General features: G+C 44.7%; 1 protein-coding gene across 1 annotated transcript in view; it reads left to right on the top strand.

The window, feature by feature from the left end:
- The first annotated feature begins 276 nt into the window (after positions 1 to 276).
- Gabrb2 (gamma-aminobutyric acid type A receptor subunit beta2) overlaps positions 277 to 26,999 on the top strand; it is a 129,332-nt gene continuing 102,609 nt past the window's right edge. The window contains exons 1-3 of the mRNA XM_042699613.1: positions 277 to 355; positions 1,657 to 1,748; positions 2,707 to 2,774. Of these exons, the coding sequence (XP_042555547.1) occupies positions 285 to 355; positions 1,657 to 1,748; positions 2,707 to 2,774 (231 nt within the window). The 5' untranslated portion in view covers positions 277 to 284. The remainder of the gene's footprint in view (positions 356 to 1,656; positions 1,749 to 2,706; positions 2,775 to 26,999) is intronic.

The raw sequence follows: 26,999 nt of genomic DNA, 5'->3' as shown, positions 1-26,999 counted from the left end.
CTCCTTTTTTCTTCGGTGCCGAAGGACCCCGCGACGGCGGCCCGGGGCCCGTGGGGCGGCCTCCTCCGGGGCGTCACGGGGCGCCCGCGCGCCTCCCTTCCCCTTTAACTGCTCTTCTTTTCGAAGCCGGAGCCGCGCGCGGCCGCCGCCGCCGCCGCCGCCGCCGCGTCCCTTTGATGTTTGGGGCCGCCGCGCGCATGCGCCCCGCATTCGACTCCCAGCGCCGGGCGGACTAAGTTGGGTCCGCTGTCCTCGGCGGCCGCCGCGTCCCGCCGACCGCAGGGATGTGGAGAGCCCGGCGCGGCCGCGGCGTCTGGCCGCTGCCGCTGCTCCTGGCCGCCGCGTGCGCGCAGAGGTGAGCGGGCCACGGGCTCGGCCGGCGGGAGCGGGAGCGGGCGCGGGCGCGTCCGCCGGGGCGCCCGCCTGCCCGCCTGCCCGCCTGCCCGCCTGCCCGCCTGCCCGCCTGCCCGCCTGCCCGCCTGCCCGCCTGCCGGGGTGGGGGAGCCGGGCGCGGGCGGCGGGGAGGTCCGGGCGCCTGCCGGGCCGGGGTCGGGGTCGGGGCGCGGGGAGGTCCGGGCGCCTGCCGGGCGGGGGTCGGGGTCGGGGCGCGGGGAGGTCCGGGCGCCTGCCGGGCCGGGGTCGGGGTCGGGCGCGGGGAGGTCCGGGCGCCTGTCGGGCCGGGGTCGGGGTCGGGGCGCGGGGAGGTCTGGGGCGCCTGCCCGGGGTCGGGGCGCGGGGAGGTCCGGGGCGCCTGCCCGGGATCGGGGTGCGGGGAGGTCCGGGGCGCCTGCCCGGGGTCGGGGTGCGGGGAGGTCCGGGGCGCCTGCCCGGGGTCGGGGCGCGGGGAGGTCCGGGCGCCTGCCCGGGGTCGGGGCGCGGGGAGGTCTGGGTGCCTTCCTGCCCGGGGTGGGGGATCGGGGTAGTCCGGGGGTGCAGGGAAGTCTGGGGTGCCTGCCTGCCCGGCCGGTGGGGGCAGGGAGGTCTGGGGGTGCAGGGAGGTCCGGGGGCGCAGGGAATTCTGGGGGTGCCTGCCCGGCCGGGGAGCGGAAAGGTCTGGGGGTGCAGGGAGTTCCGAGGGAGCAAGGAGGTCCGGGGGTTCAGTGAGGTCTGGGGGAGCAGGGAGGTCTGGGGGTGCGGGGAGTTCCGAGGGAGCAGGGAAGTCTGGGGGTTCAATGAGGTCTGGGGGAGCAGGAAGGTCTGGGGTGCAGGGAGGTCTGGGGAGCAGGGAGGTCTGGGGGTTCAGGGAGATCTGGAGGTTCAGTGAGGTCTGGGGTGCAGGGAGGTCTGGGGGTTCAGGGAGGTCTGGGGAGCAGGAAGGTCTGGGGGTTCAGGGAGGTCTGGGGAGCAGGGAGGTCTGGGGGTTCAGGGAGGTCTGGGGGTTCAGGGAGGTCTGGGGAGCAGGGAGATCTGGGGGTTCAGGGAGGTCTGGGAGCAGGGAGGTCTGGGGGTTCAGGGAGGTCTGGGAGTTCAGGGAGGTCTGGGGGTGTAGGGAGGTCTGGGGGTTCAGGGATGTCTGAGGGTGTTGTAGGGAGGTCTGGGGAGCAGGGAGGTCTGGGAGCAGGGAGGTCTGGGGGTTCAGGGAGGTCTGGGGGTGTAGGGAGGTCCAGGGACCCCAAGCTCCGGCCCTGATGCCTGTGCCTGGTTCTCCCCCTGTAGCGTCAATGACCCGAGTAACATGTCGCTGGTGAAGGAGACGGTGGACAGGCTCCTGAAGGGCTACGACATCCGTCTCAGACCCGATTTTGGAGGTGAGGGGGGGCTGCCCTGGCAGCCAGACACAGCCCGGCTCCGCCCAAGCCGCTCCCCTCACCTGCTGGTGGGGGGCCGCCCCGGGACACTCACTCACCAGGACTAACGCCAGCCAACCTGGCCTGGGCTCGGATCTGGAGATGCTGCCCTGCCCTGCCTTCCCTTCCCTTCCCTTTCCTTTCCTTCTTTTCCTTTCCCTTCCTTTTCCTTCCCTTCCCTTCCCTCCCCTCCCCTCTCCTCCCCTTCCCTTCCTTTCCCTTCCCTGCCTTCCCTTCCTTCCCTGCCCTCCCTGCCCTGCTACCCTGCTGCCCTGCCCATCCACCTCTGCCCTAGCTCTCCTGGCTTTGCTTCCCGGACACACAAACCTCTTTAAGTTCAGTGTCCTGAGAATCTGGCTTGCAAAAAAAAAAAAAAAAAAAGCCATGACCTCCCAGGGCAGGGTGCAGGGTGCGGGTGCGGGTTGGTGGACAGGCGCATTAACTCCTTGTGGCCGCCTGCTTGGAAATTGTAGCCTGCTGGAAAGCGGCTCAGTCTGGAAACTCTCCATCCAGTCCTCGGAGCCTCACAGCATGGTGTGTGTGTGTGTGTGTGTGTGTGTGTGTGTGTGTGTGTGTGTGTGTGTGTGTGTGTGTGTGTGTGTGTGTGTGTGTGTGTGTGTGTGTGTGTGTGTGTGTGTGTGTGTGTGTGTAGGGTTGTAAAGGATTCAGTCTCTCCACAGCTCTAGATGAGCTGATAGTCCCATGTAATTTGGTTCCACAGTCCTGTGGAACCGAAAGAGTTAAACCCTACACAGGGAAGCTGGGTGGGGAAGCCCCTGGAGTTGGGCACACCTGGGAGCAATTCCTAGAAGGGCTTCCACCCCTCTTCCCAAACCAACATCAGAGGAGTCACTGTGGAGGTGGGGTGTGGGGAGGAAGGACTTCTGGGGGGAGTCACGCTGTCCATCTTGGTTCCCAGGACCCCCCGTGGCTGTGGGGATGAACATTGACATCGCCAGCATAGATATGGTCTCGGAAGTCAACATGGTGAGTGCTGAAATCTATGCCTAAATCTCTGCGGGGGGGGGGGGGGGGGAGAGAGGGGGAGGGTGCATGGGGTGGGTACAAGGGGGTGGGGTGCCGGCCTGCCTGGGGACAGCAGCTGGGAGTCTTGCTTTGGAATTTGCTGTGCTCTAGAGTACCAGGATTCCCCCCTCCCCCCAGGTGCTTCATGATATTTTTTCCCCCAACCTGGTCCAAAGCTTGGGTCTTGGGAGTAGTGAGTGAAATGCATGGCCATCTGCATGGGAATCGCAGCCTGGGCGTGGGGTGGGGGCGGCTAAGTCTGCTCAGACCCTAACCATCCAGGGACTGACTTGGCCCGGCCTGTGGTTTGTTCTGTGGAAGGCAGGAGGGGGTCTGTTGGGATGGTTTTATTTTTAACTGGAAATGTCTTTCGAGAGCATGTAACATCCAAATGATCCGGTGACAGGTGCCATACCAGGTCCTGAATTAGTGATGGCCACTTGTTGCTTTTGGAGATCACCAGTGTGTAGTTCATGCCAACACCCCCATTCCCACTGCTATCCACCACCTTTAACCCCTTCTGTTCACCAAAAGAGAGACAAGAAACAGGCTACCTAGTTTCCCAAAGGCGGGTGTAGCCCTGTGTGTCAGCTCTGGTCACTTGTCTGTTGGGGTTCAGGTGAATCTCAGGCTTGCACAGTTGATTGACAGCTCCCCCACTACCGACTTCTTGCTTGGAGTAGGGGTAAGGTTCAAAGAAAAAACCAGTGTTCCCTAAGCAAAGCCCTTGTGGGGGCTTTGCTTCATGCAGGAGCGCCCCCTGCTGCCCATGTTGGAGCACTGCAGACATGCATGAGAAGGACAGGTGTCCCAGATTCCCCCTCTCGTTGGGGGGTACTTTTCTTGTGTTCCTGAAATCTTACCCCTTTGAAAAGTTTCTCTAGATAGGGCACCATAAGACTTTAAATCTAGAAAACATACTGCGCACCTCAAAAAATGACATTGTGGTATCATTCTGTCGACAAATCCTGGATGGATAATAATTAGAGAGATAAAATTGTATATTTCCATGCAAACACTTCTCAGTCAGCAGTCAGCACTAGACGCCTAACTGAGTGTGACCTAAAGTTAGTACACACTAATTAACTCAAGAGGGCCCACTACTCGGAGTTGGGCATGCTGTCAGCATGACATAAATTTCCCAGAATTCACAGAGCAAACTCAAACACCAGCATTATTCCTATGCATTTTGCACTATCCACAATTAAGTCACAGTCTGTAGGTGTCTCAAGATGTTGAGGCATCCATTTCTGCATGCTCTTTTCCTCTCGGGTTTTGTTTTACCAGCTGCTTCTGTGGAGCACCCTGAAAATGGTAGCTCTGTGGGGAAAATAATATTAAGAAACAACTAGACTTCTGAAAGACAGTCATGAAATGGCTACAGGTTACTGCGCGATGCTAGCCAAGCACTCTGATGTATTATGTGGGAAAAGTGCTTCGAGTGGTAAAGCTTTCCTTTCTTTACCGTCCTAAAAGTTTTGCTCCTTTTCCCCCTGCAGAAGGTATTCTGAGGTGGACATTATGCCAAGACCTGCTAGTCAAAATATAGTTCTAGCTAAAGCAAGGTGCCATCACGTCAGGCTATTTACTGTTGCTGAAAAATCATGGGATGTTGGAAGTGTAAAAATAATGTCAGGTTGTAAATGGGACAGCATTGCAGCATTAATGATTAAAACCAAGTGTTAAAAATTCCGAGCCAGACTCCTTTCTTAGCCTCATGGTAACACTCAAGGATTTGTCCAGCCACATTTTGACTTGTTGAAAATTAGCATCTAGTTCAGCTAGCAATCTTGATGACCTCATATTCAGCCTCCAAAATGAAATTTTATAACATAGGTTGCTGTTAACTTTGGTTTACAATATATGGTCAGTTGCTTAGAAGCAGCACATGCTGAACTCTACCGTTGGTGCCTAACAAATGCTGTGTGTTGGTGGCAAATAATAATTCTATACAGGAATAACAAGGATAGGATCTTGGGGGTAGATCTACTTCCTGAAGAACGGCTGATTGATTATTTAGTTGATTAACACATTTCTCCCTCAGTGGGGATTGTTTGTGGATAGAAATATCTGGTAATTGCCACTTTTATTATGGCGTATCTCCCTTTAGCGCATGGTAGGCGCTAGATGAGCTAAATTGTCATTGACTCATCTGTAATGAAGAAATAAAGGTCCGCATCTACGCGATGCTCTTTGTAAGTGACAGTGATGGAAAGATGCTCAGCTGGACCAGGATTCATGGATGGCAGTGCCAGTTCTCATCCTTAGAGAGGCCCAGCGTCCTTACCTATTCAGGTAGCCCTTCACCTGTCCTGAGTTTCAGACCTCCTAGTAATTGTGCCTAAGGAAGACTAGGCTAGCAGTCCAGCGACCCCGGGGTCCACTCTACCCGATTCTTTAAGCATGCTTGCGTTGACCATGGACGGTACTAGGCCTCACTTTCTTCCTTTTCTGAGATGAGAAGGGATATGCTAAATTCATTTCCAGCCCACAGTTCCATGTGCCTCCAGCTTAGTAACAGTGACTGGTGTAAAGAACTTTAGAGGGGAGGGGGGGGAGACAGAGAGGGGGAGAGAATATTCCTAAAGAGCAGAGTGTGAGTGCTCTGGAAGCTGGTAGTGGCCGGGCAGCCACGTGGTTCTTGGGACTGCCACCTCAGAGAAGATCCACGAAGAACGTCTCAACTCCAACGCTCCTGGGCAGGAAGCGGGGCCTTGCAAGGGTGTATTTTTAGCCGTCTTAGTTAAATTGGCAGGAATCTTTTTGTTAAGATTCTTTGATGAAAATTCCCTTATTTTTTTCCTTCCTTTTTTGAGATTCAAATCTGGTTCTGAGGACTGAGGACTGAAATAGCTCTCTCTTCATTCGCAGCAGCTCCTTCTCCATCTTGCCAGCGAGTGCGGCGATATTTCACTTTTGAGGAACGAGTTCTAGTAAACACATACACAAATTACCTTTCTATGGGATAGCAAGTGGAGAAAAGTACGGCTTTTTTTTTTTTTCTTCTTCTCCTTTTGAACAGATGTTTCTTGCATCACCAGCTGCACAGTTTAAAATCCCATTCCACAACAAATAGGTCTTTAGCAGCCACGGGGAGGCAGGCGCGTGGGAGCCTGATGGATACAGCCATGACATCGCCCGTTCGTCCCCTGACCTCGTAGAACGGAACCTCCAGATCCCTTGTTCTCACATTCTACCTGGTGTTCTTCCATCGAGCCGCCGAGCTCTGGGTCTTGTCTTCTCTCTCAGAGCAGTCAAATAAGGGCCCTAGGAGTTTGTCTCCAATCAATTTTATCCTCTCCCCCCCCCCAAAAAAAAAAACTTTACCAGTCACTGGGTATTTGCTATATGTTTAATAGCTCAAGTTGTCTTGCACGTACCATAGTCTCTCTTCTTCTATCACAGTCATAAATTACAGACTAGACACGTGAGTTTCTCCTCCAGTGTGTGTCTTCCCTAGATCCTGAATGAACAGTCCGTTTTTGCAGCAGTGCTCCGTGTAATTCGTCTTATACTAAACCATTTCTGCAGGGAACTAGGCCCTGCACTCACGATGCTCACCCTCAAGGCACTGCCTTTTAAAACAGCCATGTAGAAAGAACCTCAATTTAGGGTTATAGGTGTGCTGAAGGAGGAAAATACCTAGAACTTAGTCAGAACATAGTATACTGACCAACTGCATAAAAATTTGCTCAGTGAAAAGGTTAGACGGGCTGGGAAGGTGGCTCGGTGGTAGAGCGCTTGCCTTGCATGCCTGAGGCCCTGGGTTCGATTCCTCAGCACCACATAAGCAAAAAGAAAAAAGCCTGAAGTGGCGCTGTGGCTCAGGTGGTAGAGCGCTAGCCTTGAGCTGAAGAGCTGAGGGACAGCGCCCAGACCCAGAGTTCAAGCCCCACGACCGGACCCCCCCCCCCAAAAAAAAAGGTTAGACTTCTGTGGATAAACATCTGTGCTGGGGGAAACAAAGGCATATTGAAGAGTGGATGGGAGAAGAGGAAGTGCATTGAGTAAGATGGATCTCCAAGAGACTGGGCGGGGTTGGAGTGGAGGTTAGAGTTGGTGCCGAGGCATGGACGCAGGTCCGATGCCGTCGCTGGCTAGGTGTCTTACTCAGGAGTTTGCCTTTTTATTATATAGTGTTTGCTTTTATGACATTTTTGCCCAAGGCAGTTGGGGCTCACAAACGGATGTCGAGAGGGAACCAGGTAGATTCCGGGCTCCAGGAGGCGCGGGGGGCGGGGCAGGAGAAATGCCCTTTCAGGCTCGAAGGAGGGACGGTGGTGGAGCAAGAGCGCCTGGCAGCAGCCAAGGGCTCTCCTGCAGAAGACCTGCTGCTGTCTGCAGTGGAGCGGTGCTCGCTCCACAGGTGCAGGGCAGGGGGCTGGGTGGAGAGGAAGGGACTTGGGAAGCAGGGACTGTGAAGAAGGGTGTGGAGATACAAGGAGGTCACAGGCAGGCTCAGCTCTAACCTGGAAGCTCTTCCTCTTTTTCTCCTTTCCTTTTGCTTCTCTGTCTCTTCCTCGTTTTCCTTCTTCCCCTGTTCCTTCTGTCCTTCCTTCTCCTCCCTCCCTTCCTCTTCCTCCTCCTTCCCCTCCTGGCTCCCCCCTCCCCTTCTTCTCCCTCTGCCTTCTCAATGCTTAAACATCTCCACCATCATCCCATTAATATAATGAAATAATTGCAGCCACAGTGTATGGGATCCTTCACCTATGCAGTCATTATGTTAATGCTCGTTATCTCAATCAGGCCTGCTATAAAAAGTGAGATTGCATCCATTTATTTATTTATGAAAGAAGAACCTGAAGCCCAGAGAGGTTAGGTGACTTGTTCAAGGTCACTAAGCGAGCAATCAGTGACCTCCTTGGTGCAGCATCGCAGCATGGGGCATTTGTAAATGCTGCAGAGCTCCGTGTGTGAGTATTTCATCCCGTCAGCACCCTGATTGGTTGGAGTTGTTTCTGTTCTTTTTGGGGGTGGGAGGGAATAGTGGTGGCTTGGGAGATGCTGCAGTAGCTCATCACTCTCTATCTTCAAAACATCTCAATTTTATGAAAGTGAGTCTCGCAGGTAATTTCTAAATCCAGTTGAAGTACAAGATATGGCTGCCATCTGTGAGACATTTCATATCACATCCATTAAGCACAATTTAGACCAGGCAATAAAGGTAGATTGGTATAAAGTCTTGAGGAGTTAAGGATGTTGCTTTTGACATAGTTTCTCTCATAATAAATGGTGCCAACGGTTAATATTTTTAGCAATTTTTCCAGTACTTCAGCCAAATCTGTCAGTAACCAGCAGTGCCAGTCATGTGGGATGAGTAATTGTCATACTCTTTCCTAGTCTTGTTTCGAGAGCTTTCAACTGCCATCTTGGTTTTACGTTGTGGGTGGCCACTACAGGAAAAGATCACACTTTCCTTTTATAAAATTGCATTTGAAAGGCCTAATTGGTAACTGAACTTGTCCTTCTTCGATGCATTTTTCCTACACTGGCTCTCCAAGAGTGGACTGTTTTCTCCTCTTCTCTGCTCTTTTCGGGTATCTACCACATGTGGTATCTACCCACACCGCTTATTCATGCATGCCAGTGTCTGTCCGTCCTCAAGGCCTCAGCTGGGAGCAAATTCTTTTCCATTGCCTTCGCTGCATCCTGGGGGTGTTGTGCTTGATTGGAGTGCAGCCGCGGGCAGGCCCTGCATGGAAAGCAGGCATGGAAGTACCACCTTCCATGCGCACGTTGGACCCGGATCACGTGATCCCAGAGTCACAGACTTCCTGAGGTCCAGCTGTGCACTATAGGAATTTAACAGCAGGCCTGACCTCTACTTAAGAGAACTCAGTGGCAACCCTGAAATTGTGACAAGCACAGCATGTCTCTAGAAGTCACGTGTGCCCTGGTGGCACAATTGTCCTGTATGAGAACCATCGGTAGACAAGTGATGTGATTTTTGTCTGCAAGCAAAGAAAGGAGGTATTGCTTGAGAGGTTGTGTGCTTAATTGCCGATTTCACATGTGTTTAACCTTACATTGTGGGGGGAGAAATATTTAAAAGTAGTAGTAACCATCCATATCCTCATCAATTCGCGGACACTTTTTTCTCTTAACTACATTTTAATTCATATGCATTTGCTAATTCATATTTTACACTGGCTACTTAGGTGTTTTGTAGGTAAAGTATTATACTGTACATTTTAGCAAGGGAAGGAATATTTTTCATAAAAACATGTCACTATCTACTACCAGTGTAACTTTGGCATGGTTTTTCAACATTCTTTCCACAATCTTATGTGTAAACATATGCAAACATAGGGAATGTTTTTATTCATTGTCTGTTATTTTCAAAGTCACAGGAATCTAATACACCCATTTTTTAAATTATTAGCCACAATTGTAGCTATTGATTTCTTTAAAAAATGATTTAGTTTTACCTATGCTTCACTAATAACAATAGGGAAATAAAATGCTAAATGTATAACTGAATTTAAATAACATAAATGGAAGTCTGTTTTTAAATGCCATATACTAATTTGATTCATATATTTCCAGTTATTCTTTGTTCTTTCTATTCTGGTATTATTTGGTTTTTCCAGAATTGTTTTGTAAGAAGTTCTGGATAATGTGAAAACACTTTGAAAATAGACCATTAAAAATTGGTTTTTAGGGGCTGGGAAGGTGGCTTAATGGTAGAGTGGTTCCCTTGCATGCATGAGGCCCTGGGTTCGATTCCTCAGCACCACATAAGCAGAAAGAACAAGCCAGAAGTGGCACTGTGGCTCAAGTGGTAGAGCGCTAGCCTTGAGCTGAAGAGCTGAGGGACAGCACCCAGGCCCAGAGTTCAGGCCCATGACTGGACCCCACCCCCCAAAAAAGAGTCCAAAAGATAGAAATAAATTGGGAGGCATACGAAGAATTTCCAATTCTTGTAGTTCATGTTGATACACTTCATTATATATGGTCCTATGTGCTTAGCAATTGGGCTATTGTGAGCCCCAGTTAAGAATAGAATAGACATATATATATATTCTAGTTATTACAAATGAGGGAAACCATGCAACCTACTTTTCTTTGGGCCTGGCTTACTTCACTTTATGTATGTATATATATATATATATATATATATATATATACATATATATATATATATATATAAAATTTCCCCTAGCTCTTTCCATTTCCTTGGGATGGGCAATGCCTTTCTTTCTGATGGAAGCATAGAACTCCAATATAATATATGTTATATATGTATATATATATATGTGTGTATATATATATATATATATATATCACATTTTCTTGATCCATTCATCTACTGAGGGGCATCTGGGTTGGTTCCATATCTTAGCTATGGTGAATAATGCTGTGGTAAACATAGTTGTGCTGGTAGCTTTAGTATGGTCTTGTTTGTGATCATTTGGGTAAATGCTCAGGAGTGGGATTGCTGGGTCATAGGGGAGCTCTATGTGGAGTCTTTTGAGGAACAGCTGTACTGCTTTCCAGAGTGGCTGCACAAGTTTATTCAAAGAAACACAGAATTTATTTGTTGCTTTGTCATGCATTTTATCTGCCAAGCATGTACTTTATTAAACCAGGAGATAAATAGATCTAAATTATCCTGTCACACTCTACTCTGAAAAATATGAGACTGTGTGTGGGCCTTCAGCTTTGGGCAGGCCATTCGCTTTTGCTGGTGTACATTTTCTTAAACATTTTATCAGCATTTCTATTGCCAAGTCTTATTTCTTTGCTTTATAATTTGGCAACTACTGCCCATTTGCCTGCCAAGAGGCCTTAACTTAGAAGTAATTCTCGGGCAATTGAAGATGAAATAAATTTTCTTCTAACACAATGGCAACAATTAAATTAATGGAGTCTTAAAGGTGAGTCAACATATATCTTAGAAGGGGGACATGTGAGCGAGCCAGGGCGACAATTAGCGATTAAAGAGTGGCTCTCCGTGACCGTTACTAGGTGTTCCATAGCAGAGACAGGATTTGTTGGGGCAGTAGTTGAATGGCCATCGTATGTCAGGTGACCACGCTGGCACTGTACCGACTGGTCTGTGCAAGACGGAGGTAATGGAGGTAACTAGAGCTGAAACTTTGAGGAATTAATCTTCATCGCCCAAGGGGACAAAGCGGAGGAGATATGGGGACAGGAAAGTGTTGGATGGCAGAATGAGAAGATGGAATAAATAGCTAGAAACAAAATGTGTGAATTACATTTTACAGTGATTATTTTTTTCTGTGCAGGAAACTTCCTCTGATTGTAGAATGGATAGGCATCTCCTTTGCATTACACTCAGAATTTGCTTCAATAGGTCTAACCTGGGGTTCTAAACTTGGCACCTGTAAAATCTGTCTAGGTGACTCCCTCCTGGACACTATCTGGTCACTCTTAAAAACACGAGTCATGATGAGGTTAGTTCTGAAGATGATCATGATCGCAGAGACTAAGGAAGATGGATTTGTCCCTAGGTGTAAGAAGGGTTCCCGGTGGGTAGAATTTGTTGAGGAAGATTTCATGGGAGAAGGAGAAAGCTTGAAAACAGAGCAAGAAGGAACAGGATCGTGTGAATAGATGGAACGTTAGCTCAGTGGAGCAAGGACAGCATGAAAAGACACGGGGCCGGATGGTGACAGGTAAGGTTGCAACGACCAAATATAGAGAATGCCTACCAGCTCACTTAATGCTCCCAGGAAGCCCTACGGAGCAGGTAGCCGCACTGCCTTTCAGGGACTAGGGAGAGGGTGTCATTTCTGAGATTGCACAGCTAATAAGTGGATAGGAATTGTAGGGTGTGTACCTAGGATAAAGCTTAATTACAGTGTCTTGATAAGATAGGCCTTAAATATCTTCACAGCGAGCAAAGGTAAAAATAGGGGGCACTCTTTAGGGATAAGCAAAAGGAAGATAAATATTTTCCAGCTCTGATTTTTTTTTAAATTAAAAAATGCCATTTAGATTAAGTGATTCTGTTAACATATATGTGAACATACTCATCACCCTATTGGGAAAGGTTGACAGCTTGTGAGATGCCCCCCTGGCCCAGCACCTGGGCTTACAGACTGATAGGGAATAAAGGTATCGGTGAGTGACTGAAGACATCTACCAAATGGGACAGTATTGACACTTTAGAAAACACATTGGGATGACAGAATTTGGCTATTCCTCCTTGCTTAAAAGATGGTTCTTTGGGGCTCAGAAGGTGGCTCCGTGGTACAGTGCTTGCCTCGCATGCATGAGGCTCTGGGTTCGATTCCTCAGTACCACATAAACAGAAAAAAGCCGGAAGTAGCGCTGTGACTCAAGCAGTAGAGCACTAGCCTTGAGCTGAAGAGCTGAGGGACAGTGCCCAGGCCCAGCATTCAAGCTCTACAACCGACATACATACATACATACATACATACATAATGGTTCTTTCTTATTAGCAGTGATAGGTTTTTTCCTTACATTTTTACTTGGAGAGAAAATGTCCACTGCAGTAGCTTCTTGTCGATTCTCATAGCTGGCAAGTCAGCAAGGTTGGTTTTGATTGGCGGAGAATCTTGAGGTTGCTGAGTTAAATAAAGCAGTAATTCAGTGCCCACAATCGAGGCAAGATTATTAAAATTTAATCAAAAGAAGTTGACCGACTGCTTTTATAGGACTCTTGGACCCGTCACCTTTGTATTACTGTGACAGACTGCCTGAGGTAATCCACGGAACGGGACGAAAGGTTCGTTTAGGCTCACAGTTTTGGTCTGTGGTTGCGTGGCCTGGTAGGGGTGCTTGTGTGATACCCAGGGTGCAAAAAAAGAGAAGAAAAAGGCACTTGGGTGTTAGTGTCTCCTTCAAGAGCACCCAGGAGCTGGCTTCCCCTGTCAGGGCTCACCTCTGGATCTTGAGAGGACCTCGGCCTCCTGGCAGCACCAAGCGTGTGCCAGGCCTGTATCACCAAGAGCTTTGTGGAACACCTCAAATGTAACTACACCCTAAAAGCCAGTCCCCACTCTGCTATTTCATTTTCAGTTTAGATAGAAGGGATGTTGTTTCTATCTAAATCCTGTGAATTTGGACCTCCTGTTTTGACTCAAGAAGTTCAGATAGATAAAACCATTTCAGCAACTATGTACCTTATGGTTATCCATACATACAGTCTGCATGCGCGTTCCTAACCTATGATAGATTTCGGTGTTATGTTATCAGTATCCATGTATCCGCATGTAATGTTAATATGCTCATATTTAACATACTATATAATTATACAAATCTGTTGAATACATTTGTTAATTTGGATCCAGATAGGAAGATTTGACTGTAGATAATGTTTGGCATTGTGAATCTTCTCTACAAAAATTAAAAACCTTATCTTACAAGTTGTATAGATGTTCACTTTCTGTAGGAGTTAGCCCTCGTGTTCATCTTCTAGTCGGATGGAAGAGCTTCATCATTGAGCAACCTTGTTTATAAACAATGCTGCATCTAGACAGGGCCAGAATCAAGACTGCTGTTTGACTTTGCCCCTCTGCCTTGCATCTGTGTTCTTCTAACGATAAAGAATTTGGGCCTGCCTCTATCTGCCTTCAAGGAGGTGGTAACCAGTCCACGCTGTATGTGTCAGGTGACTTTCAGAAACCCACAAAGTCAAACAGATAACACAAGAATGAAGTCTAACTGCACATTCAGTCCTCCTCATTTAGACAGCAGTGTCATAATTACCAGTGTTTCAGTATCGTCAGGACTAGTGGATAAACGGAAGATTATGATCTCTTCTCGTCCTGGATGTCATAAGTGGTTCACTCCTGGGGAGTGAATTCAGTTCTTGCTCCACACAAAAATCTGCCCTGAATAAAGTATAGGTTATCAGATATAATAATCACACTTCATAGTTCAGGAACATCTTTGAATACCATCTTTAATTTTTCTAATGGTTGCATGAAATTTTATTGTATGTCCACACTGTATTTATCAAGTCAGGCCTCTTTTTGATGGGCCTTATGGTGGTTATTTGCAGGACATTTTTATGATGAACTAAACTATATTGAAAATTTCTCCATGCTTACCCCTGATGCTCTTGAAAACTTATTTCCAGGGGTCATTTTTTTTTTTTTAATTTTCTTGTAAAGATGCTGCACGTGGAGGTTACAGTTAACATCAGTAAGGTACTGAGTACATTTCTGGTCAGGCATTGTTGAACCAAAGGCCCTCAGAAGTTGGAATTCTTAAGAGTTAAATTGAAGAACCCCCAGAGAGTGTCCCCATTGTAGATTTCAAAATCACAGAGCTGTGCCTCTTTCTATATACGCTAATTAATATTCGCAGGACTAGAGTATGAGCCCTCCATTTACATATGCTCACTGATCAGCCCTGAGTCTCTGTCGGTACCACCCTACCTTTGCTAAGCTGATAGGTAAATTGGTTATTTCTTTGATTAATTAAATCTCACTGTCAGTTAACTCAAACACCTTTCTGTGTTTACAGGCCATTTGCCCTTTTCTATCTGAATCACCATTTTGTGTTATTTTTAGATTCTTTTCTTTTGGCAGATTTGGTGGTGGTTGTTTTTTTTTTCTTACTAGTGGGTTAGAATATACGTGAAGACCCTATAGAAATATTTCTTTAAGTAGTGAATGTGTGCATGATATACTTTATAGTCCAGAACTTTTTAATGTGGCTTGTCTCCATGAAGAGTTTTTGTAAGAAGAGAATGTTCAAATGTTCCTTCTGTGTTGGTATGTATATGCTCTCCTGGGGCTTGTCCTCACACTCACCCTGGATTCTTCTCTTCAAGTCTGGTGACTTGAGCCACACCTCCACTTCCAGCTTTTTGCTGGTCAATTAGACAGAGGAATCTGCCAGGGATAGCATTGAACCGTGATCCTCAAAACTTAGCCTCTTGAGTAATGAGCATTCCAGGCCTGAGCCACTGGCACACAGCTTCTTTCTCTCTTTCATAGAATTTTTATCTAAAAAGAGGGAACCCATTTAAAATAGGGAAAAGCAAAAACACATAGGTCGCTATGTAGTGGATGGGTTGTTTAGTGTCATTGTCACAGCTGTCTCCTCATTAATGATTTGGAAAGTTTTCTGTCATATAGCAAATCTGTTTGCCTGTAAGCCTGTTTTTTCCCCCTGTAATCGGCTCATTGATACTTCCTTACATTTTGTGCCATCACCATGCAGATTTAAGTTAGTATTAAATGTAAGGCAAATATTCTTCATTTATGTTTGTAGCTCTGACTTTATACTTGATCATTAGGAAATAGTTTTGCATTGACAAAAATCCTTACACTTTAATAAATTTAATAAATCACTATTTTATAAAAATATTAGTTCATTTTAAATTTTATGGTGGACTAGAGGAGGAGATTTACTTCTCAACCACACTGGTTCTTCTGAGTGAAGAACATGATAGTCCTCTCCTCTTATGCACTCTTTTATGTTCTTCAGTAAAATTTTATATAGTTTTTCTCCTGGTAGTTCTTACACATCTCCTGTTAAATTGATTCCCATAGACCTTACATAATTCTTGTTAGATTTATTCTTTGATTCTCTATGGTTTTTACAATTATTGAGAATGGGATTTTTGTATTTACTGATCATTCTTGATTCTTAGCCAGCCCAGGCTGGCTTTGCTCCATGATCCTGAGTGGCTAGAATTACAGACGTGAGCCCCCAGTGCCTGGCTTCTGCATACATCTTCAAGTGCATCAGTGACCCGCTGTGCCTCACACAGCTGTGTGGCCAGAGTTGCAAAGGCACGGAGAACGGTCTTCAGTTCTGCTCATGGCTGTCTTATCATGGAGCAAAGCCAGCTGGGCAGGGAAGTCCGTGAGACTCAATAAGCCATCCAAAAGCCAGAAGTAGAGGTGTGACTCGAGCAGTAGATCCACCAGCTTCCAGTGAAAAAGCTAAGGGACAGCACATAGTCCCTGAGCTCCAGCCACAGCAATGGCACCAAAGAGAAAAGAAAAAGAGAAAAAAAAACGGAAAGATATATGTAGAGACATTAGACATTATGTACTGTTCTTAATTTAAGCATGTAAAAAGTGATTTTTAAAATCTTTGATTTTAATCTTCTCCTCCATATGTTTCACTTGGCCCGAAGAATTCACACACATCGCCACCAAGAGGTAGCATTCAAGTTTGCTTCATTTCCTTGAACTCTGCACACTAAAATGTAGACATAAATTAACAGTCCCAGTCAGTTTGATCTCACCCATAATCAAGATGCTTTTGAATATAATCTGCAGTCATCATGGCCTAAGCTAAATGATAACGTCCGTTGCTTGAAATACAGATGATGTAATTATAAGTTGGGAAGAGGGGGTATTTCACATGTTGGAATTGGAGAATAATGCATCTGCCATGCGTATTAGCCTTGCATAGCACAGCTACTTCAGAATGATGGCTGGGTTCAATCCAAAATCAGAGCGTGATTTATATCCAGAGACTTGATACTTTACAGTGAAAGCCCATAAAACCTTCCCCTTACAACCTCACCGGAGGTGATTGTTGGTTTGACCATTTTTAATACAATGGCTTGACAGTCTCCTTTAGTGAACAGTTTTAATTACCACCTTGCCTCATTCAGTTAAGTGTGGTTTAAGTTCTGCATGAAGTTCAAAGTTTCTGGAAAAAAAAAATGCCAAGATGTTACTGAAGTTTAGGGAAGATGCATCATACATCTGAGGACACTTGGGTACTTTGGTGAATTATAATTTTTTTGGTTCAGTGGCATGTGCCTTTGAGAAGAAGGCCAGAAGATTAGATATGATAGGAAAAGAACCGTCAGCCACCCAGCATTGTCAGCCGTCTGCTCTCTTCCTCTTTCTCCCTCCTCCCTCCGTCCCTCCCTCCTTCCTCTTCCTTCCCCCTCCCCCCTCCCTCCACTTGCACAGTTGAAAGAAGTTATCAGTCATTCAGGTTGTTGAGTGATTTCGCGCTTGAATATTGGTAAGCTCATGATGATGCTTTAGCAGGATGGGAAGTAATGTCACGTGACGCTGCCACGCGTGTGAACCTGAAGTGGCCCCACTTCTTTGCACAGGAACATTTCCTGCAGTCCCGTCTATGAAACTAGAACAGGGCTGATAATCCACCTGAGACGCATGAGTTTGCAAGATACACGTTTTCCCTTGAGAAAGAATTTTTTTTTAAACTAAAAATGTTGATGCATAGTACATGAGACGTTAGGCTTCTGATCTGATGTGTCCGGAGAAGCTTGGTCTTTTACTATTATGTCTTGGTTTGGTATATTTTCATAGAAAACAGTCTTATTTTAAAGAGAATAATCAATAAATAACAATTGAAAGACCGTTTGATGTTCATTGCAGTAGATTTATTATCTCTTCTAAAATGATAATTATGGAACTACCCTCAAAGATCCACACTGAAATATTTAATTTTTTCAACTAAATTTTAGTGAGAATGACTCCAGTAATCATGCTCACCCCTTGTTTGGCTAGTGGTGGTCAAAAGATTATTTATGCTCAAGACTAGAGGTCATTCAAATATGTTGGAGTGTCTATTTTGATAAAACTTCATGAACATACGCCTGTATCCATTTGGTTATTTTAAGTTGCCTGTTTCTTATTTTATAAAGTGATATAGTTACAAAAGACATTATATGGCATGTAAAGTTCAAAATATACAGACTGGTCATTAAAGAAAAAATGTTTTCTAATCTTTGTTTGACAGCAGTAAGTCCAACAGAAAATACAAAATATTCTATATAAACAAGGCATGGTAAATGAAGAATATTAAATTACATATTGTTACTTGGTTTTCATGCTTAAGTATTTGCTAAGACTTGTTGAATGAGGTGATTTTAACTAGAAAGTAATTGAAGATGTGTTTCATTAACAAAATACATTTCATTAGTTAATTAGTACTAAGAATATGTTAAAATGTAAGCTATAGTATTAAATGTGAAGAATCATTGAAAATAATATGAAACTGTTTACTTCCTGTTATTAGTATACTGCCTAAATTTTTAATAAACTACATGTAGTCTAAAATTGCAATAACACCAAATTATATTGCATTCTGCTTTATAAATACGTTAACCAACTAGAAACTAACCTTCAGTGTTAATTAAATATGTTCAAGGACTTGACTTAAACTTGGATTTATTTGTCTAGTAGGTTCAGTTATGCATGGCTGGCTGTCCCTTTCTTACATCTGAGATAACTATAGTTACTCCTGATTAAGTCACAACTAAGCTGCCTTGCTTTATGCATAGTCTGGTATTCTTGCTGTGCTCTGCTTTATGGTTTAGTTGGGATTTCTAGCCATAATTCAATGGACAAATTTTGGAATTGAACGGTGTCAGCCTGAAGGTGGATGTTAGATGAACTGCCCAACATGTAAGAGTTGCTTTTTGTGGAGAGCTACATATTCTTCTAACACTGTAGTAAATTATAAAGCTGCCTGAGCTAATAAAGTTTAGATGTTTTTGATAGGGCTAATATTTTGACTACTGTAAAAATTAAAATCAATAATATCTTTTCTACTCCCTCCTTTAGCATTTTATCCTACTGAAGGAAAAATAGACCATTAGACTGTTCTTTGGGAAGTCAGAACCACTGCTGTTTTCTTGAGTGTTCCAACCACAGGAATGTCTAGCTCAAAAAATGAAAGATCTGACTCAGGTGGTTACATAAGAAAAGAATGAAATTAATGATAGAACAACCTTTAATCCCCTTTATTAGTGCTGCTTGCTCTTAAGAAGTTTTGGCACAACCAAATTATAGTTTTGTTCAGAAGTTATTATCGCTTGCATTCAACCAGCAATTTTTACCCACGGATGTTTTGGTTGAGTTTTGGAACTTATTCCGGAAGCCTTTGTACCTCCAGTTATGTAAGAATCTGCACACCAACAGAGGTGAGAGGGAACAGACAGCTCTTTCCAACAAAAACCTCCTCTTTGCTGGTGAGCAGATCCAACTTGACATCGTTAGGCAGACAATCTTCATTTCTGATGTTTATACACTGAAATTAGGGCTAGGATTAAAAATAAACTACAGAATAGAGCTAAGCAGGAATGATGGGGTTGTACGTTAGATGTAGGTTAATTGTTGTGATTTAGCCGAAAAGCAGGAATGTCAGCAGTGAACTAATCCAGCTTATCACATAAAGTCAAGTTTCCACTACAGTCCTCGAAGGTCTTTCATAGCAAATGTCTTAGAGATTGGTTAACATGTACTTAAAACAAAAGAAACATAAGCCAATCTGGCTTTTCTTGGTAGAGCAAAACTAGTCACATTTGATTGTTACTTTGACAACAAATAAAAATGCAAATTTCTTTCTTACAACTGAACAAGGTGTACTTAGTTGTAAAATGGATGAGTTTCCCTTTCTGCTTCTATAAACACTGGGGTAGCATTTCAGCCCAGCTTAGGATCTGGGCCATGGAGACTTTTTTCTTTATTGTTATCGTAGGTTGATATACGGAGGATTATAGTTACATGAATCAAGGCATGAGTAATGAGTACAATTCTCTTTGAACCGTGTCTCCCCTTTTGTTACTCTCTCCCAGTTTTTCCTCCTATCCCCACTTACAAGATATCCAGTTCATTTTCTACATGGAGTATAGTGGGTTTCACTGTTGTATTTGGTCACCCTTTTCTATCTCTTTTGTGCCCGCCTTTACCCTTCCAAATAGAAACTGACTCTCATTCATCAGAAGGTATGTTTTTGTGTCACTTGTAAGGAAATGGAAAGACTTGGAAAAAAATTATATTAAGCAAAGTAAGCCAGAGCCAATGAAACATAGGCTGCATGGTTTCCTTCATTTCTGGGAACAAGAATGTACCTATAAATCTATAAATAAACACTCTGAGTGATAAACATATACATGTATGCATACATACAGGGACATAATAAATTACATAGGAACCTAGTCATTCACACACAGACGCCTAAGGAGGTCATGTATAGGATTGGTGGACAAAAGCTCAATAGATATGTGCAGATGATCATATAAAATAATATTCAAAGGGCTGAGAAGGTGGCTTAGTGGTAGAGTGCTTGCCTAGCATGCATGAAGCCCTGGGTTCCATTCCTCAGTACCATATACACAGAAAAAAGCCAGAAGTAGCACTGTGGTTCAAGTGGTAGAGTGCTAGCCTTGAGCAAAAGAAGCTCAGGAACCGTGTCCAGACCCTGAGTTCAAGCCCCAGGAGTGGCAAAATAAAAAAATTAAAATTAAATTAAAATAATATTCTATGAAATGAATGCCAAGAAAAGGAAATGAGGCGTTCTTTAGTAGCCACTATGAAGTCTTGAGTCATCTACTTACTAAGCTTGCAGTGTGGTCCGAGTCAAATGATTTCTTAATTCATCAGCTCTGTTTTAATCAGTATAAGAATGAAGATATTAGACTCTAAAATTTATTCAGCAATTTAAATAATTTGGCCTACCAAAGTTCTCTGTACATTATCAATCTATACACATAATGTCTATTAATATGACACACATAGTTTAAACGTTGCATGACTACATAGGACCTCTGATACACAGTGACCTTAGTTTATAATACAGTGAAGGTTAAAAAAAAAAACCAAAAAAACAAAAAACAACCCTGAAAAAGTCTCTGGAAATGTAGTGAGTCGGATTGGCTGTTGGTGGGAGAAGAGTCAGGACTAAATTCTAAATTCATCACATCTACTCACTGGCTTGTGACCTTGGAGAAGTCATTTGTTTTTTCTTTCTCTGGGCTCTTGATCTACTTTTTTGTTGGTGGAAGGGGAGAAATGATTAGGTTAGCATTTCTTTTCCATTAAGGAAAAAAAACTATATTTTCTAAAAGCAATTTATTTTAATTTTTGAATTTGTAATCAAAGTTGAGAACATCTAGGCTCAGGGGAAAACAAACAACAACAACAAATCCTAGCTGACAAATAGTAGTTGTGCTGTTTATCCGAAAATGTGCTTCTTTCCAGCGGAATGATTTTGCCATTTTCTTGCAGAATATTTTCAGTGCTTCGCTTGAGTGATATAATCCTCACAAGTTCTCGTGTCTGCAGGAATCTGCAGTAGAGTTATTGGGTGCTGATATTTCTATATTTCTGTTGATGTAGCTGAGAAGAACTTTACTGAAAAGCTGAAATGCAAAGTAAACATCAAGTCTACCTTCAGCTCAGTTTCGTTTTTGCAAGATATGTGTCTCATCTTAAATATGTGATAACACCCAAAGGGCTGTTCAGTGTATATCAGGCTAAGATGGATGTTATCTGGAATACACAAAGATCCAGGGTTCATGTACAGAAAATCACAGCCTCGTCACTGGCTAGAGCTCAGAATTTCACCTGGGGGTGCAGAAACTCTGATAGTTGGCTGTACTGCTTCTTTCTGACTTCCAGAAATGGAGGGGGGGGTGGAGGGAGTACTGCTTGTGGAGGAGGAGCAGGAGGAAAGAAAGTACTGCTTGAAGAGGAAGAGGAGGTGGAGGAGGAGGAGGAAGAGGTAGAGGAGGAGGAGGAGGAAGAGGAGGACGAGGAGGAGGAGGAGGAAGGAAAATACTAATTGTCCAGCTTAGTGATCCTGGAAATGGTCTTCTCTGATTCCTATGTAAACCCTTGCCAAGGACATTCAAAGTCAGGAAGTAGAGGGAAAACCTCAGACATTGAGAAGGCATGCCCCTTTCGACCTTCAGAGGCTGAGCTGCCTGCCTTGTGGAGGCAGAGGTTTGGGACTCTGACACTGATTGCCAAGTTGCTCAGATCACAGCGTTTTGTTTTGAGAGGGTCTTTGAGCACCCATCAAGATCCGTTGGTTTCTGACCTTTATTATGCTTTACTAGTACTATTTCATTGAATGTCAGCACCTCCAACAACGATAATACCAAAGTTAGCATTTTCACCACATTTGATGACTTTGGAAGTCCCTAATACTATCTAGCTCATTTGAATTTCCTACCATTTCTAAGGGGTGAACATAACAGGTGAGATTTTTTTTCTCCTTAACTTACCTCCTTTCCTTTCTCTTTCTCTCTCTCCTTTTCTTTTTCCTTACCTCCCTCTTTCCTCTTTTTCCCTTCCTTCTCTTCCCTTCCCTTCCTTCCTTTTTCTTTGTTTTTCAAAAATCAGTTCCTGCAGATGTTAAATATATTGTTATTACTAAAAGGCATATGGTTATAGGTTGTGGAATTTGAGCTGGAATTCTAATTTTACAGACAGCAACTCCAGGATCTATCTACTAAATCAGGAAGCAGCTTGTTAAGAATGTAATCAACTGAATAAAAGATATTAAGGAAGAATGATGCACAATTCTCTGATCTTTGATAAGATACCCAAAGCAAGCATCAAGCACATTTCTTTATATATTTGATAACCATCACAAGTCATCCTAAAGAGACTGCTAGAAGTTGCTGAACATGGCTCTAGCTCAGTACCTTGAACAACTTGGAGAAACCAATGTAAAACCGATGGTCCTCCAGCTGTTCACCACTGGGGATTGGTTGGAGGTTTGAAGCACTGACATCCAATCAAGCATTATAAATCTTAGATGTTAGTCACAGCCAATGAAGTAGACCTCCTGCAGATCAGCCTGGAAACGAGTCGGCGTGATTCGTGATACCTGTTTTCTGGGCATTGTACCACAGCAGCTATTGATTGCTGGGCAAGGTTTATTGATCGTTGGGCTCTCATGTGGAAAGCTGGGATGGAGAATTTAGCTTCGCTCTGTTTCTATTCACTTCATAAAGGCAAATATGCTTTCCTCAAATTCCTGGAGTCTACACAGCAAAAGCAGATCTGCTTCTCTGGGATTAGCTAGAGTTCTAACTATGGTGGGCATAGGACCTCTTAGAACCAGATTTCTGGTCATGGTCTTAATCCAGTTGATGATACTTAATTTCTATGGCAGGGACTTGAAATATTAAGGCAAGTTACATAATCTCATTTCCTCCCTTTGGAAGGGAAATAAACCTCCCCATGGAATTGGTGGAAGACTATGATAATGTCTGTATTTTTAGAATATTTATTTGTTGGGGAATTCTTAAAGCTGGCTACAGTGGTTTACGCTCATTACCCCAGCTACTCAGGAGGCTGAGGCAGGAAGATCATGGGTTTGAGCCAACTTTGGCAAAGTCACCTATTAGCTTTGATACATGGTAACAGTGGCACTGCAGTATGACAAAGGAAAATAATGATGAAAGACCACACAATGGGCCGCCAGTAACTGACTGAATAGTAAGAATCTGAATAGACTAAAACAAATCATAGAATCCTTTCATTTTGTAACTTCCTGGTGATTTCTCATTGTTAAATGAAGACATAAGAATAAACACCAGGAAAGCAAAACGCATCTTCCTCGCCTAGCACATTGGAACTCCTTTGTGATGAAAGAGCTAAACATCACGTACACACTTAGGTTCGTGTTGAAATTTACAGGTGACAAGAAGAAAGGTACTGGGACATCCAGCCCTTATAACCACTCTCAGTATCTTCCTAGAGACGGCTGTAAAAATGACATCTAATTGCAGCAATCCCAGCTCTCCATGGCCAGTTGGAAGGTGTGGTTATTTCTTTTTAAAGGTGGGCCCAAGCTTTTTCCATCTATCTTTAGTGTCCTAATATTTCACTTGGCATTAAATTATCCTCAAAGCAGGTAGCTAAGATTCATTTTACGTTCCATTTTTGCAAAAATCGCATATCACCATTGGCTAAAAGAGGTAGGACCCACACTGGAAAGAGAATTTTAGACAGAAAAGACGATCCCTGGTATTGGACACCATTTCTAAATCCAATGTACCTTCTAGCTCACTTGACCTTGCTTGGCATAATATTTTGGATTTAACTTTTAAATGAGATTTGTATCTTAAAAATAAAACTGCAGAATGACTTGCTAAGTTTTATCTTTTCTCACCTTGCTGACTCTAAATCAGTTTTCTTGCCTTCTTAAATAGGGATCTTATCAATAGATTATTTTAGATTCCCACAAACACATCTCTGTGATTTCCTTTAATATACATTTTCTGTAGCGATTATGAACTGTTTAGTGGTAGCATTTGTGTCTTATTTCATGAATTCCATTGTCTTTGATGAGACCTGTGTGCAAGAATATTCTTTTAAAATATCAAATGAAAGCTCTGCAATATGAAAATACTTTTAAGTATTTTGTTGAGTCCTAAAGACTTCAGTGTGAAATGTCATTGATTTTTCCCTCACCAGCAGATTGTGTGGTGATCCACGCACGCGTGTGTGTGTGTGTGTGTGTGTGTGTGTGTGTGCACGTGTGCGTGTGCAGGGCCTGGGGCTTGAGCTCAGGACCTGGGTACTGTCCCTGAGTTTCGTTTGCTCAAGTCTAGCACTCTGCCACTTGAGCCACAGCGCCCCTTCTGGCTTTGAACCATGATCCTCAGATCTGAGCCTCCTGAGTAGCTGGGATTGCAGGTGTGAGCACCAGCGCCCGGCTTGTGTGGTGATTGTTAAGTGGGAGAGTGTTCTTGGAAGGGTAGGTCCTAGACGGTCTCCACAGAGCTTTCTCCTGAACAACACATTCCTGTTCACACCTATGTCTTCTGTGCCTCAAAGTGAAGCATTTAGGACTGCAAGACTAGTGGAATGGGCGAATGAAACAGATGCCCAGTTCCCTCTCCACGTCCACGTGTGTGTGTGCATTGATTTTCTGCTGTTGTTCCCCGGTGTTACTCTTTCAGCCGTGGCTCGTGGTCTTCAGAAGCGACCCGGTGACCTGCCCGTTCATCCCTCTTCCCCTGTGTGCTCAGGGCAGAGCAGACTGCAGAGTAGAGGCGCGTCTACAACCTTCCAGAGCACACTGGAACACGCTCATTCCCACTCTTCATCAGCTCAGCCTTGAAGCTGCTCACCATCGTTCTTCCTTGCCCTTAGACAACTTGGAGCTGTTGTTGGTTCCACGCCCACGAAATGGCCACTGCCGCTTTCCACGGCAGCTGATTTGAGGCAAAATCAGTTCCACTTTGAGCTAAAATCTAATATGGGAGTAAAGCCCATTGCTTGTGTGATAGACAGTTCTGGAACAAATGACATTGGCAAATGGTGGTTTGTAGTGGTCTCTTTCTCCATCTGAAAATGAGGAGCCTGCTTCTAGATGTCCTTGTCACAAGTGCAAGGATATTATTGCCAAATCATTCCTGTTTCCCTGCACGAGTCAAAAAAAACCCCTCTCTCTGTCACCTGGCACAGGTAGAATAACTTTGGAGAATCATTGACTTACTCAACATGCAGTGTTCATCAGTGTTTGTGCTCTTGATAATCAAGAACGGTTATAGAACCATCCCCTGCCCTCTCAAGCCTGCTTTATGATGAGCTCGTGGATGCACTGACATATTCTATTCTCCCACTCACATCTGCTTCCTGCTGGAAATCATTACACGCATCCACAGCGGCTAACGTTTCTTGTTGTTTTTTAAATCAGCAATTCTTTAAAACAAAACAACTACATTTGCCAGTTTATGCTGATAATTTTGCATTGAAAGGTTTTTTTTGTTTTTATTTTTTTGGCAGTCATGGGGGCTTAAACTCAGGGCCTGGGCGCTATCCCTGAGCTCTTTTTGCTCAAGGCTAGTGCTCTACCACTTTGAGCCACAATGTCACTTCCGGCTTTTGAGTGGTTAATTGGAGCTGAGTCTCATAGGGACTTTTCTGCCTGAGGTGGCTTTGAACCATTTTCCTTTGATCTCAGCCTCCTGAGTAGCTAGGATGACAGGCGTGAGCCACCAGCGACTACAGAACTTCAGCCCACAGCTCTGGTTACTACTGAACATACTCATTATTTACCAGACCTAATAAGCCACGGGGGAAGTTCATCTTCAGCAGGCCTCATCCTCAGCTGTACACGTGGATTTCCAGAGAGGAAGTGGAGTCTGACTTCACTGTAGCCCTAAGACAAGGCCTGATCACATCAACTGTTCTAGGGCAGCAGCTGTAGCCATACTTCTCCAAGCAGGGGTGACATCTTCCCCCGAGGCCTCTCCCGGAAGTGCAGGGGTGTGATGACAGCGACATGCACCTGACACTGCTCACCCTGCTCCAGTTTCTAGTATCCTCGGAATATCCCAGAGTGAAGGATGTTACATTAGCAATGCATCTCTGGCAATGCATCTCTTCATGCGGTAGAAAGTGCCTGAGCCATCAAAATGTAGTCCCCGGGACAGAGCAGAGCATAAATACCGAGTTGATAATTGCTCCTGCCTTAGAGACAAGAAAGGAGATCATTATTAATTCTCTTTAAGGCAAGCATGAGTGGATGCCAAAAACAAAAGCTAGAGGCCTCTGAAGGAGCAGGATGGTACCCGCCAGAGCCCGGAGCTCAGGCTCCGTCCTGTCACTGCAAGCACAGGCTGTCCCAGGCGATCTGCATTTGTGCCATTGTCCCGAATGAGTGGGAAAGAGCACAGTTGAACAAAGTGAGTTCACAGTTTCTTGCTATGAACATTAAAAGTGAAGTACTACACAGTTGTCCGAATAATGCCCAGTAGACTACGCTGGGTAGGAGGCCAGCCTGGGCGGTATTGCAACCCTTCCACCCCTGCCCCATCTCTGTCTCTCTGTGTCTCTGTCTCCCTCTCCCTCTCCTCTCCTTCTCTCTGTGTGTCTGTCTGTGTGTCTGTCTCTCTCTCTCTCTCTCTCTCTCTCTCTCTCTCTCTCTCTCTCTCTCTCTCTCTCTCTCACACACACACACACACACAGTTTGGTGGACAAGCATAAAGAAGTCATTTGAATTGAAAATCTTCTGGAAGGAAATACCGGTCTGCATTTTCTTTGCAAACCCTCCAGACATGGATTCAGGGATGTGTGGCTTTTCAGTGACAGCATTCTTCCTAAAGTCATAAAAATACCAAGTTGGAATATTTTGGGGTCCTCGTAAATGATTTATCTTTGGGGATGTTTCATTGCCTTTCTTGTATTTGCATCCATTTCCTGCAATACAAGCAAAGAAGTTGGTTGCATGATGAAATCGTGAGCCCTTTTCCAAAGCTGTGTACAGTGTCCAGGGGAGTGTGGTGCTGGGCTAATTGCATAGTGTAGGGGTAAAGTCAGTTCATAGAGCTCTGTGGGCTAGAGGTCAAGAATGATCATAACACCGGCCTCACAAGGGTTATGACAAGCCTGAAGTGAAAGCATCCATATAATGAGCATACGAGAATATATAAGAACCCAAAGCCATTGGCACAGTTTTATATGTGTATTAAACATAAACCAGCTAAAATATTGGTGG

Source organism: Dipodomys spectabilis, unplaced genomic scaffold, assembly GCF_019054845.1.
Source record: "Dipodomys spectabilis isolate Male_0828 unplaced genomic scaffold, ASM1905484v1 ptg000258l, whole genome shotgun sequence".
Lineage (NCBI taxonomy): Eukaryota > Metazoa > Chordata > Mammalia > Rodentia > Heteromyidae > Dipodomys > Dipodomys spectabilis.
Note: the sequence above shows the minus strand (reverse complement) of the source record. Positions and strands in the feature narration are given on the sequence as shown.